Below are 14706 nucleotides of genomic sequence, written 5' to 3' on the forward strand. Positions count from 1 at the left end.
TCAAACTTTTTGGCCTCAGCGCTCTTTTACATTCTTAAAAATAATCGAAGTAACTTTTATTTATGTGGGATGTGTCTATGGAGACTTACCATATTAAAAATTTAAAACCAATATAATACTAGAAATTTAAAAAATAAAATGGTAAACTCCATTATATGTAAATATATGTGTAAACATCATTCTTAGTGGAAAAAAAAAATATTTTCTAAAGCAAATAATGAGAAGAGGCATTATTTTACACTTTGCAAGTCCCTTTAATGTCTGACTTAATAGGAGATAGCTAATTCTCATCTGCTTCTACCTGCCAATCGTGGTATATTGTTTGGGTTAGAGTATATGAAGAAAATCCTGCTTCAAACAGAAAATGCTGTTGGAAAAGGAAGAAATTTTTAATAACATTGTCAGATAATTTTGCATTTTTTCTTTTTGATTCTACACCCACACTTGATAAGTGGTAGTTTCCTAAGGGGTAGGTGCAATGTAGAATCTGAAGCCAAATCAGTGATTTTTTTTATACTTCTGCTATGTTAGAATTCATTGTTAGAATCCAGTAATAGGTATACCTGTGCTTGATCATTTAGAAAATACTGGTTCTTGAAGCTATGCGGATATTCCAAATGTGGACACATTTTTACTTCGTAATAAAAATAATAAGCATAATTGTTAATATTACCACCAATCTCATCAGAAAAGTATTTTAGAATTGGGAAACTGTTCAGCTTATAGTGACAGTTGCAAGTGTTACAGAATTCTAATATTTCCTTGAAAGCTCAGATTTTATCATTGGGAACAAATACCATTTGGTTTCCTAAAATATTCTAATAATTCCTGTCATCACACCCTGGACAACATCAGCTATTACCATAGTTTCTTAGTGGGGACATAGCTCCATAGCATGTACAAATCTTAAGTGCATAGGGAGTTGAGTTTTTACAAAGTGAATACACCTGGGTAACTAGCGCCCTGCTCAAGAATCAGAACATTATCTGCAATCCATAAGCTCCTGTCATATGTCTTTTGAGTCATTACCCCTCTACCACTCAGATTTTTGTCTGTTTTGAACTTGTGATAAATGATACTATATAGTCAGTACTATTTTGTGGGAGATTCATCTATCTTATGTAGTTGTTGTTTGTTCATTTCCATTGTTTATAGAATTCTATTGTGTGACTATACCACTACTTACCCATTCTACTGTTGAGTATTTGGGTGGTTTTTATGTGTGTTCTATATGAATAGTGCTTCTGTGAATATTTTTGTACATGTCTCTAAACGTCAACATTGAAAACATTTTAGTTGTTTGATAAAACCAATACTTAGTAAATTTGCATTTCTTAGGTCACTGTTTTACTTTTAAAAGACAATTGGCATTTACTTTTTGGCATTGTATCTCTTCCTATTCTTTTTTTCTTTTGCCTTTTGGTGTCTTCGTTATCTGTGCTTTGTTAAAGTCATTGCGAATATTTTCCTGGCTTGTTTTAAAATTTTATCTGTAAGCTTTTGAAGTCTATTGCCTTAAAAAGCATTTTTTTAAATCTATAAACTTTTCAAATCTGTTGCCTTAAATTTTTTTTGTTTGTTTTCTTCTATTGCTTCTTCTATCCTGAAATCATGCAACTGTCCACTTAATTTTGTTATGGTTTCATTTTGACATTTTACACCTTGATCTATTTTAAATTTATTTTGCGATGCATTTAGAGGTAAATATTTTAAAAATTGTTCTTTTCTAAGGTGCCAGATTTTTTTTGAACCATTTATTGAATAATAAATACAGGCTGGGTGTGATGGCTCACTTGTAATCTAGCACTTTGGGAGTCCAAGGTGGGAGGTTCACTTGAGCCCAGGAGTTTGAGACCACCCTGGGCAATAAAGCGAGATCCCCGTCTCTACAAAAAAAATTAAAAAGCTAGCTGGATGTTGTGCTGTACCCCTACTGACTGTAATTGGGATAGCACCAGGTTCAAGAGGCCAAAAAAGAGACCCTGAGCCAATGAATGAAACATAATGTGTCCTGGAGGCTAAAATACAGGGGAGAGATTCCAGTGGCAGCGGGCTGGGCAGAACCACCAGTCCATTGCTGGTGTGGTGGACAGAAATACCACATGGCCCACTGGCATTAGGATGGGTAGAATAACCAACTGCTTGCAAAAAGCATGCAGTTAATATAGTATTTCCACTTAACAGCCTCCCCCAACAACCTCCACCTGGCAACCTTTAACCCAAAACGAAGGGCCTCAATCCTTGGTATGGCCCATGTTCCATTCCACAGGATGGACTTGGAGCTCAGATGTCCCTTGTAGATAAGGAATGGATCTCCAGGTTGACCACTCTTGGATTCCCTAGCTTGGAACTGTGACCACACATTCAGGTGCATCTGCCATACAGTGTCATTCTCAGGGTATGCTCAGGTCAGGTCATTGCTGTCAGATGCATCTACCGTATACCCAGTGTGGTGGCACGCCTGTAGCCCCAGCTACTAGGGAGGCTGAGGTGGGAGGATCACTTGAGCACTGGAAGTCAAGGTTGCAGTGAGCTATGATCATGCCACTGCACTCCAGCCTGGGCAATAGAGCAAGACCCTGTCTCTTAAATAAATAAATACAAATCAACCATTAAAATAGAGGTAGATTTTCTTTTTAAAAAATTATATTCAGGGACATTTTGCTGCATTTTCATTTGATGTCTAGTTACTGTGATTCATTCATTGTCCTATGGTTAACCTTTGCCTCCCTACCGTGGCCTTCAGAGTAATCTCTACAACAAATTCTATGTTGAATTTAAGGAAGCTAGACCAAAAACTATCCGCAGAATTTCGAGAATCCTTGTAGCCTTTTTTCCCTTTTGGCTGCCAAGATTGATGTATATATAGGTATCTATCTATACTTAGCAGTTTTCTTAACCTGTATCTAAGTTCATATAGCAGAAATTTGAATTATGTCACTTTGGTAATGGTCTTAGTCTTCATGCTGACATACGTAAAATAAAGGACTTGTAGTTTGGATATACTGTGTTGGTTTTGAGGGATGATCTACTTCTCTCCATGATTTCTGTGGTGGAAAGTTAGTTGATTCCAGTTTGGCCTTTTTTTTTTTTGCGACGGAGTCTCGCTCTGTCGCCCAGGCTGGAGTGCAGTGGCGCAGTCTCGGCTCACTGTGAGCTCTGCCTCCTGGGTTCACGACATTCTCCTGCCTCAACCTCCCGAGTAGCTGGGACTACAGGCGCCCACCACCACACCCAGCTATTTTTTTATATTTTTAGCAGAGACAGGGTTTCACCGTGTTAGCCGGGATGGTCTCAATCTCCTGACCTTGTGATCCGCCCACCTTGACCTCCCAAAGTGCTGGGATTACAGGCATGAGCCATTGCGCCCGACGATTCCATGTTGTTGCCATTTTTAGTCTCTTATTTCTTTCTCTCTGTTTGAACCATTCTGAACTTTTTTAGGTATTTGAATATGAAGAGTTTCTCACCTCTTGATTTACTGTGCCTTACTCTCTTTGAAACATTTATCCCTATCCTTTTGTCTGGTAAATTGCTTATTCCTCAGATCTTAGCTCAAAATATCACTTTATTAGGGAAGCTCTCTATTCCAGACTTGGTTTTCTTTGTAACCCTATATTGTAATTATTTGTTAGGGTGATTATTAGTCAGTGTTAAGTCTTGAGAGAGGATAGATTTGTACTGAGTTAATTCATGATATATAGACATATGCTCACACACTTACTACTGAACTCGTTTTTGTCATGAATATTTTTAACCAGGATCTTTCTGTGTTCACTTTAGAGATTTTGCATATCTGAGATTATTTTAATTTCACTTTTACATGGAAATAAAGTTAGCTATATATGAAATTAAGTATCAAAATATCTTTTCTTATAGTTAAGGTTGACTTCAGTCAACTGATTCTTTGTTTTTTGTTTTTAGCTGATTCGTTTTCTTTCGGAAAGACTATAGCCTTTGTTGTTGTTAGACTTTGCTACAAACTGTCCGTGCTGTTTGGCACTCCATGACTATATTAATCTGAACTTTTACTTCTTCCTTTAATTAGCGGAAGTCTTGTAATTATTTCTATAATATTTCCTCTCTTCCCATCCGCTGTCTCTCTTATGTTTTCTCTCAGGGAGTTGTCTTCTGTTTCATGTCACAAGTCTTTCCCGAACTCCTAGTTTTGGGACTATCACTGTAGCAGATACATTTTCTCCATGAAATACAGTAAAAGAGAAAACTTTAAAGAACTTTAGAAGATAGACCTGTACAAGAAAGTGAGTAGAATTAGAAGGTCATGTTGAGATGGGGCTGTTGTGCTATATACCCCTCTATAATTTTGAGGCTGCCTTCTGCACATCAGCCAAAATACAGGTGTCATTCAGAGTTTTAATTTAGGAAAATTGTGAATTACCGTGTTTAGTGGGTCTTTAGAGATACTCATAAGTGTCTGAACTGCTAGTGTTCAACTAGTGAATGGCAAGTCTGTTGGCCAGGAAAAACCTTTTTTCAAAACTCATAGCTATTGCATAAATATGTCATAGCTGAATTTTGTTTCATTGAAAGCAATATTTTCATTGGTAAGAATTTTTGTTTTGCTTTTTATTTTGGATGAAAGTGGATTGATAAGATAGGGAAAGTAATATTTATATTATATATATATAGCAAGCCATTCTCATATTTTAGATTCTAGTTTTTCCTAATGTTTCTAAAGATAATGGTGAACAAGTCACATTTGTCACCAGGTGCCTTTTTATCTTTACCAACTCAGCTTCTCTGATATCATTTATGTCAGATATTAAAAGAAAAACCTTAGTCAAATTAAATTTAACAGTTTAATTGAGCAAAGAATGATTCATGAACCAAGCAACCTCCAGAGCCAGAATAGGTTCAGAGTAATTCCGGGGCTGCCACATGGTCAGGTAACAATTACGGACAGAAAAGGTAAGTGATGTACAGAAGACAAAAGTAAGGTATAGAAGGAGCTTGATTGCTTACAGCTTATTGTTTGCCTTATTTGAACACAGTTTGAACATTTAGCTGCCTTTATCTGAATCTTCGTGATTGGTACAAGAGTAGGTTACATTCAGTTTACATATCCAGTTAGATGTATGTATGAAGAAACCTTTAGTCCTAACGTAAAATATGTAAGGAGGCAACCTGAGGCCAAATTAAATTTAATTTAGGAAAATAGATATATATGAGAGAATTCCATGAGTTATTTTTCTAGACAACCCCAAAGTTAGTTTACAGTTACTTTATCTTTTGGGTGTAATGGGATATTTTTACACTTAAAAAGCATGGGAGATGTAATATAAATGTTCTCATTTGGTATATAAGTGTAGGTTAAAAGATTAATTGTTCAAGTGATAGACAGTGGTTGCAGTTTTGCTGACAGTCCAATTAGGGGGAAAATGACTTTAAGATGTGATTTTGCTGCCATAGATAAAAACATCAGTTTAAAATACTCCAAACACCTTAAATTTTTCTCTTTTATTCAATTTCAGAAGTCATAGTTGTCAGTTATATGATTTAATATTGGCCATCGTTGTCCGTGGAAGCTTTAATTTTAGGCAGGTTTAAAATGCTGAACATAAGGGAATGAGGAATAGATACCAGTGACCTTAAATTTGATATTGAAATATTTTTGAAAGGCCTTAATCACCTCTTTACTATTAGAATAAGGAAAATTGTTAAGTATATTGGGATTTGGCTGTGTGTTTAGGAATTTGTGTTTCCTCACTGCCAGCACACCACATAGTATATTTTTAAATTGCTTTGAATATGTAATATAATGTCATTATTTCTCATGAACTGTTTGGGGGAAAGAATGTGCTGAAATTTACACATTATATTACTTGATGTAGTCGTTGGGGAAAAGCAGTTCATCAGGGTACTTCTTGTTGCTACCTGCTTTGCCCTGACCCTTCCTCAACTGGCGCCTCTAAAAATAGAGTTGCTTAAGCTAGAAACCTGAGAGCCAGTCATCTTTGCTTTAAAACCTATCCGTTTCTTTCTTCTTTGACCCAGCTATACTTTCACTCTTTTTTTCCAACCCACTATCAATTCTTGCCCAGACTACAGAATTTTTCTTGACTAGTCCCTCTGATTTTGCTCTTCACTTCAGTCTGTATTTCACATAGCTGACAGATGATCCTTTTAAGATTTAAATAGAATCAAGTAATTTCCCTAATAAATGGTTTCCCATGTACTTATAATGAAATCCAATCTTCTTACCCTTGACTTACAAAGCTGTTACAAATACTGTTGGTTATGTACCCCAAATTTGTTTTCTTCTAATTCTTCACTAACAGATCTTAGATTTCGTTCAAGGCAGTAGTGTGTCCGGCTATAAAAGACTTGATTTTTTAGCCTTTTTTGTTTTTTTGGTAGCTGGACAGATGACAGATTTTTGGCCAGTGAACTATATATGAAAGTATCTGGAGATGCGATTTCTTCCTTAATAATAAAAACGTCAAGAGAGAAAGCTCTCGCCCCCACCCCCGGCCCCCGCCCCCAACCCTTTACTCACTCTCCCTTGTCTGAGAACCTAGATATGAGGCTTGGAGATACAGCACTCTTGTGACTGTGAGGTAACAAGCAAGTGGAGATGCTAAGAATGTCAGAGTGGAAAGATTCTAAGGAGCTCCTAATACCATTGATAAACTGCTATGTGTGCTGGGATTGCCTTTGTCTTGACAAATTGTGTGAGACAAGTGAATCTCTCCTTTTTTGTTTGTTTTTTTGAGACGGAGTCTTACTCTGTCGCCCAGGCTGGAGTGCAGTGGAGTGCTCAGCTCACTGCAAGCTCCGCCTCCCGGGTTCACGCCATTCTCCTGCCTCAGCCTCCCCAGTAGCTGGGACTACAGGGGTCCGCCACCACGCCCGGATAATTTTTTGTATTTTTAGTAGAGACGGGGTTTCAGCGTGTTAGCCAGGATGGTCTTGATCTCCTGACCTCGTGATCCGCCTGCCTCGGCCTCCCAAAGTGCTGGGATTACAGGCGTGAGCCACCGCGCCCAGCCGATAAGTTTTTAAGAGGAACGAGGTGGGTCAACTCTACCCTACTAGATATCTAGACTTATTTTAAAGTTAAACTAACAAATAGACAAACTGACTAACCAAAAAGAAAAGGAAAAATAAAAATTTTAACTCACACCATAGTTAGAAGATAATTAAATATCTAAATGTGAAAGAATTATAATCTAGATGAAATGTAGGAACAGTATAGGAATCAGAAAGGTTTCCTTAAATTTTATATATAAAGCACAATCCATGTAGGAAAAGATTAATGTTTAGAATATGTAAAGAACGCCTGCAGAATCATAAGAAAAAGACAAATAGCGCAAAGGAAAATGGCCAAGACAATGAACTGACAAGAGGTGAAATGTGAATACTTAGTAAACATAGGAACAGATGCTTATATCAATTCGCATGGGTTTAACTATGAGTATTTTAAAACTTCAGCTGACTTAAAGCCTAAGGACATTTATTTTACTGCTTGGTAAGAAGTGTAGAGGTGGGAAATTCAAGAGTTGGTTTCAGTTCTGTGAACATAGTAAGCGTTTTATGCCAGCTTAAAAAAAAATAATTCTTTTGAATTTTCTAACTGTTGGGAGGAAGGGGGAGAGGAGGAGAAAGGGCACTCTTCCTCCCACACCTTCTGTAGGAGGTGTAGAAGAGGAAAAATACTTCCAGAAGCTTCTAGATTTTCCCATCTGTCCTCATGGCCAGTCACTGGCAGAGCAGAATGAAATTACCTGATTGACTTAATTAGGATTCCTTCCCTGGACTGGGGAAGGGCTGGCTTTCTCTTAGTATATTATTTCCTGCCCAATTCCCAAGCAAAATTGAGTCTGAGCAAAATTGAGTCTTTCTGTTGGCCAGTGTATTAGTTCATTCTCACACTGCTATAAAGAACTACCTGAGACTGGGTAATTTATGATATAAATTTTATGAATAAAAGAGTTTTGATTGACTCATAGTTCTGTAGGCTGTACAGGAAACTTGGGTGGGAGGAGGCCTCAGGATATTTACAATAATGGCAGAAAGCAAAGGGGAAGCAATACCATGGTGGGGCAGGAGAGAGACAGCAGAAAGAGGGAGGTGCCACCCCCTCCCTTTTTTTTTTTTTGATATGGAGTGTCGCTCTCTTGCCTAGGCTGGAGTACAGTGGGGTGATCTCGGCTCACTGCAAGCTCCACCTCCCGGTTGCCACCCACTTTTAAACCTCGGGATGTCATGAGAATTCACTCATGTGACAGCACTAGGGGGATGGTGCTAAACTATTAGAAACCACCCCCATGATCCAATCACCTCCTGCTAGGCCTTCCTGCAATACATGGGGATTCCAATTCAAAATGAGATTTGGATAGGGACACAGAGCCAAACCATATCAGCCAGAAGGATGGCTTATGGTTATCAGCCTTCCACTAATATAGATTGAACCATATGATATTGACAATAATAATGTGAATATATGAAATATATTCTAATCACATAGAATATGAAATACATAATATATAAATAACATGAAATGTATCAAATATAAATATATAAACACAAGTGTTTAAAAACACACATTGAAAAGTATATAATAAGCATGATAAAACAAACATTGAATTTATGTAATAGTATCTCTGGGGAAGCAAAGAAGGGACTAGGATTGAGGGAGAGAGTTCAACTGTATTCATATATTTAATTTTCAACAGTAAAAAAGCAAATATCTGAACTGAAAAAAGTAAATAACAATGCACTTTTTTTTTACCTCTTTGTAAAGCTTATAAATGTGCACAGAATGGCCACAGGATTTTGGTTGAAAATGAAAATTGATAGAGGGCAATTTGGCAACATGGGAAATTTTAAATTTATACCCTTCGATTTAGTACTACTACTTTGAGACATTTATCTTAAATGGCTAGGACACATGTACAAGGAAATTTATTTCGACTTTTTTTTTTTAAGTAATGGCAAAAATGTTTTTAAAATGTTTTTATAATGGCTGTGTTAGTCCGTTCTTGCATTGCTATAAAGAACTGCCTGAGCCTGGGTCATTTATAAAGAAAAGAGGTTTAATTGACTCACAGTTCTGCAGGCTTGTGCAGGAAGCATGGCTGGGGAGGTCCCAGGAAATTTGGTGATAGGTGAAGGGGAAGCAGGCATGTCTTATATAGCCAGGGAAGGAGGAAGAGGAGAGCAGGAGGAGGTGCTCCACACTTTTAAACAACCAGATCTTGTGAGAACTCACTGTTACCAGAACAGCAAGAGGAAATCTGCCTCCATGATCCCGTCACCCCCCACCAGGCCCCTCTTCTAATACTGGTGATCACAATTTGACATGAGATTTGGGTGGGGCCACAAATCCAAACCATATTTTTCAGTCCCTGGCCCCTCTCAAATCTCATGTCCTTCTCACATTTCAAAATACAATCTTGCCTTCCCAACAGTCCCCAGTAGTCTTAACTCATTCCAGCATTAACTCAAAAGTCTACAGTTCAAAGCAAAGCAAGTCCCTTCTGCCTGTAAAATCAAAGCCAGTTAGTTTCAGGATACAATGGGTGTACAGGCATTGGCTAAATACTCACATTCCAAAAGGGAGAAAGCAACCAAAACAAAGGGCCTGCAGGCTCCATGAAAGTCCGAAACCCAGCAGGGCGGTCATTACATCTTAAAGTTCCAAAATATGTCCCTTGACTCCATGTCTCACATCTAGGCCACACCAATGCAAGGGGTCAGCTCCCAAGGCCTTGGGCAGCTCTAGCCCTGTGGCTCTGCAGGACTCAGCTCCCATGGCTGCTCTCAAGGGCTGGTGCTGATTAGGGAAATGGAAGTTTGCACTCAGGCTTTATTCAGATCCATAGAGAAGGAGAATAATTCAACCTTCCTGGGTCAGGACAGCACTTATGGCCCAGTGGGAGAGTAGCGCTGTGATGGTAGGGGGAAGGAAGTTGAAGTTAGAGAATTAAAACCTAACATCCGTAAAGTTCTGCAGGTATTTAAAAAACAAAACCAAGAACCCTGGTGAGATGCTGACAATTTACTGGAGCATGTACCCTATGCTTTTACTGATCTAATTACTAATACAAAATTGACCTTTTCACCTAAAATTATCAGCTTAATTTGAAGGATATTTTCCATGGAAACCTCATTCTGACTTTATGATACATATCTGTGGAAATGTATGCTTTACTTTGGAGACGTTTTTCTCAGAGCCTGCTTTTCTGGAATGAATGAATTTCTATAGATAGCATGGAAGACATCTCTTGAGATAAATTTCTTTTTTTCCCCTTACTCTTTTCCACGTGGTTTTTATTTGTTTGATGTATGCACACAATGGAGGAAGATGTGACTCTTTTACTGTCTTTTATTTTTATTTAAGATGTCATTTTTCTAACAATATTACACAGTCATAGTAGAGGTAGTGATACCTAATATAATTTAAAGTGGGAAAGAATCAGTAATTAAGATTCTAGCTTGTGAAGATAATAATGCTCATATATTTGCAGTTTCCTTTTATAACCCATTGCAATTTAGTTTGTAATTTTACCACTGTACTAAAACTGTTTAAAATTACCAGTGGCCATTTTTTTCTTCTCCATTGATCTCATTAAATCCTCATGATACTGGACTTTGCGTAATGTTGTTGTTCCTTGACTTCCATGATGTTGTACTTTCTTAATATTCCTTACCTTTCTAAGTGTCTGCCTCATCCTTAGACTGCTTGAGACTCTGACTCCTCCAAACCCCTATTTTTGTCTGAAAACTGATACTTCTTATAAAATTCTGGTTTTATACTTCCAAGTGCTTGTATTCCCACTCATTTGCCGTATTGTCTCCTCAAACTCGATGAATCCAAGCTTGAATTGTTTCAGTTCACCACCCATTTCATCTTGTTTGATGACTAGCCCCAAGAATAGATATTTTGGCATCATCTTTAGTTCTTCCTTTTCAAAATTCCCTTTGACCAAGCATTCACAACGTATTTCTCATACCCATACATTCACCCCCAATTTCCCTAATATAGTGCTGTGTGTTGTGATTTGTCTTAGATTCGGTTATCGGCAGTATTTATTTATTTATTTATTTATTTATATTTTATTTTATGGTATTTTATTTTATTTTATTGAGATGCAGTCTTGTACTATTGCCCTGGCTGGAGTGCAGTGGTGTGATCTCAGCTCACTGCCACCTCTGCCTCCCAGGTTCAAGTGATTCTTGTGCCTCAGCCTCCCAAGTAACTGGGATTACAGGCGCCTGCCACCACACATCGCTAATTTTTGTATTTTTATTAGAGATGGGGTTTCATCATGTTGGCCAGGCTGGTCTTGAACTCCTGACCTCAGGTGATCTGCCCACCCCGGCCTCACATGGTGCTGTGAGGGTGTGAGCCACTGCGCCTGGCGTATCAGCAGTATTTAAATAACCTTTGTTTCTATGAATGCAGAGATGAGTTTCTATATACCGTTTTGTCTTGTGAAGCATGAGGAGAAAGTGAGTTCCTGGACAAGTCTTGTCATATTTATTCTGTGTTTCTAGCACTGTTGCACAGCACATATTAAGTGTTTAGAAAACGTGTTTTTGAATGAACAGCCCAAAGACTAAAGGAAGGGCTTCCTTAGTTCTAAATTCTGTGAAATGAGTCAGTTTGAATGAAGCTAATGTTTCTTTTGTTTTACTCCATTTACTATAGAGTGCAATACTTCAGTTGTTCATTCTTGTTGATATTGTTACAGATACTCCAATGGTTCTTTTTACAAAATCAAATCTATATACAAGACATTTTTCCCTTTCTTTTTAGGTTTTGGAAGGAAGGATGTTGTAGAACACTTACTACAGATGGGTGCTAACGTCCATGCTCGTGATGATGGAGGTCTCATCCCGCTTCATAATGCCTGTTCTTTTGGCCATGCTGAGGTTGTGAGTCTGTTATTGTGCCAAGGAGCTGATCCAAATGCCAGGGATAACTGGAACTATACACCTCTGCATGAAGCTGCTATTAAAGGGAAAATCGATGTGTGCATTGGTGAGTATCATTTGATAATATCTAAATTTTAAATAAAGGTTCATTCTTATGTTTTCTTGTAGTATAAATAGTGTTTCCTCAGAATAGGTAAGGAGGGGTTTATTGCTTCTTCTAGAAGCAGTTCTTTTCCATCCAAAGGTAAATAGAGAGATGGTAATCTAAAGTTACTTAGGGGAAGATTCACAACATTAACTTTCCAAATGCAGTCAAATGCCAGCTGAGTGAAACTCAATTTTGATGGATTACTGCTGTCAGATTTAGTTAATTTATAGTCTGTTTTAAAGACTGGACATTTTCTATCTTACCATCAATGACAGCCATTATAAAGTACAAATTCTACTGAGTTGGATGACATTTGAACACTTGAGGTTGATTAAAGGAAAGTCATCTAGTACAGTAGTCCCCCCTTATACGGGGTTTTGAGTGTTTTGAATACAGTAGTTCAGAACTTAATGTTTTCAACATGTGCCACAGTCATGAGAAAAAGCAATTTCAAACAAATTGGACTTTTCAATCATTTTAGGTATCTAGATGAAATGAAGCTGTATTCAATCAGCATTTTGTTCTCTCATATATATGTTCCCATTTTGCTTTGCTGTATATAATTTTTTATTTTGAAATCTAAAGCTTCTAGAGGGCAAGTATAATTTCTGTTGAGTGTGTCATCTATTTCTTGATACTTGAGATAGTGGATGTTTGTTTAGCTATGGCAGGTTGATTTACATAATTGTCTTCCCAGATGTCATCCACTTTAGCATAATCAGTTCTTTAATGATGCAACTAAAATAGATATGCCATTTTAAAAGATATAGTGGTGGCGCTTAATAATGATTAAGATTATTCCCTCCTCATAGCCATCTATTGCAGCTTCTAATATATTTTTCAATATTCCTCAAATTATTGCAATGCCTGACATAAAACTATTTTTAAAAAAATCACATTCTCTGTCATTATCCTTTGTTACTTCAGCATCACTAGCATGACCTTTGGATATCCTCTCCTTTCCGCTTTTTCACATCTTCCAGTTTCAATTGACTCTCCCATTTCTCCCTAAGTCTCTCACTAACATAGCCACATCCTGGACCAAGTCATTACATAAAACTACCTCGAGAAGCTTCAACTTATAACATCCTCTCTCTGACTACAAAGCCTCTTATGTTACTTGCTTTTGTAAATGATAAGTATTATTGAGCTTGGAATGTATTTCCTACGTAATCTTCTAGACTTTCAACTTCTCTGCTGTCACTGCTTCTTACTTCACCTTGTTGTCACAGCCACTGGATTTTTCTCAGTCATTAGTCAGAATTTTATACTGTTCTCACTTTGTTAAAATACTATCCTTTCCAGTCTTCAGTCTTCTGTTTTCCTGCCTCTACCTCCGAAGTTTTCATTTTATCAGTCCTTTGAATGTCTTATTGAAATTAGTATTTCTGTCCTCCTCCTCTTAATCCCCCTTTCAAAAGTCCATAATGCAAATGCTCTTTTTATCTAGGTTCTATTGAAATAAAGGACTAGATATCGGGCTTGAATTTTTAATGAATGGATCCCTGCAGCACTCTACTTCCTCAATTCTTAGTAGGCTTTGGCACATATTGTCTTCCTTCTGTTTAAGTTCTTGTGCCTTATAAAAGTTGAGGGAAGGGGAAGGGCACCTTTGAAACTATACTCAAAATATAAATGAGGATATAGTTGCTATTAAAGTATGTATCATAGTTATTATGGGAGTCAAAATTGGTTGTAAACCCTGGTATACTTAATTAGCTTTCAGAAACCTCTTAGGAGGTTTATTCTCAGGTTCACTGAAACCTGTAATAGCTTATATATCTTACTTTCTGGATTTTGAGTATGGTTAAGGAATTCTGAGGTTTTTCTCTGTAAGGTAGAGTTCTACTTTGGGACAGCTGGATTAAAAAAAAATTGGAAGCCTTTTTTTTTTTTCCTTTTGCTAGAGTCTAATAGTTTTTGAGAGATTAGTATACAAAATTGATTTTTAAAAGGTTTTTGCCTAGATGATGAAATACTGACCTGATTTTTATAAAGATTAATCATATCTCTGTATGTGGGGTAGAATAGCAAACAATTTTGATATTTTTAAAAAGCTAGAGCCCAGGCAAGCCACATTACCACCAGCTTATGGGAGACATCAGGGCAGATTGCTGTAAAGCACATGCTCTGGGTTTATGCCCTGACCCCACCAGTTTCCAGCTTTGTGAGGCCACGGGCCACTTTCTTGACCTCTGTCTTGTATGTAAAATGGGAATACTATTCTTCACAGTGTTCCTGAGAGGATAAGCTAGTACATATAAAGTATTTAGGAGAGTACCAGGTAGAGTGCACATTCAGTGAATGTTAATTGCCATTATTAATTACTATTCTCATTGTTGGTGCTAAAATCTCAGCCTGAATTATTCTACTGTGTAGTGTAGAATTCCCATTTCCTCTGTTTGTCCTCTATTGACATTTCTTAAAAATGTCCATTTAGGGCCAGGGGTGGTGGCTCATGTCTGTAATCCCAGCACTTTGGGAGGCTGAGATGAGTGGATCATGAGGTCAGGAGCTCAAGACCATCCTGGCTAACACAGTGAAACTCTGTCTCTACTAAAAATGTAAAAAAATTAGCCGGGCGTGGTGGTGGGCGCCTGTAGTTCCAGCTACTTGGGAGGCTGAAGCAGGAGAATGGTGTGAACCCAGGAGGCGGA

The 14706-nt window shown here is 37.6% G+C and overlaps 1 protein-coding gene across 2 annotated transcripts in view; it reads left to right on the forward strand.

Moving 5' to 3' along the window:
* TNKS (tankyrase, TRF1-interacting ankyrin-related ADP-ribose polymerase) overlaps positions 1-14706 on the forward strand; it is a 236701-nt gene that overhangs the window by 14284 nt on the left and 207711 nt on the right. Inside the window, exons 1-2 of one of the 2 annotated variants that reach the window (XM_011970734.1) lie at positions 6638-7033; positions 11783-12007. In XM_011970734.1, coding sequence (XP_011826124.1) covers positions 11821-12007 — 187 coding nt within the window. In that variant the 5' untranslated portion in view covers positions 6638-7033; positions 11783-11820. Of the gene's footprint in view, positions 1-6637; positions 7034-11782; positions 12008-14706 lie in introns of those variants that run through there. The other variant, XM_011970733.1, reaches the window with a different exon arrangement.

The sequence above is a fragment of the Mandrillus leucophaeus genome, unplaced genomic scaffold, assembly GCF_000951045.1.
Source record: "Mandrillus leucophaeus isolate KB7577 unplaced genomic scaffold, Mleu.le_1.0 Scaffold97, whole genome shotgun sequence".
Lineage (NCBI taxonomy): Eukaryota > Metazoa > Chordata > Mammalia > Primates > Cercopithecidae > Mandrillus > Mandrillus leucophaeus.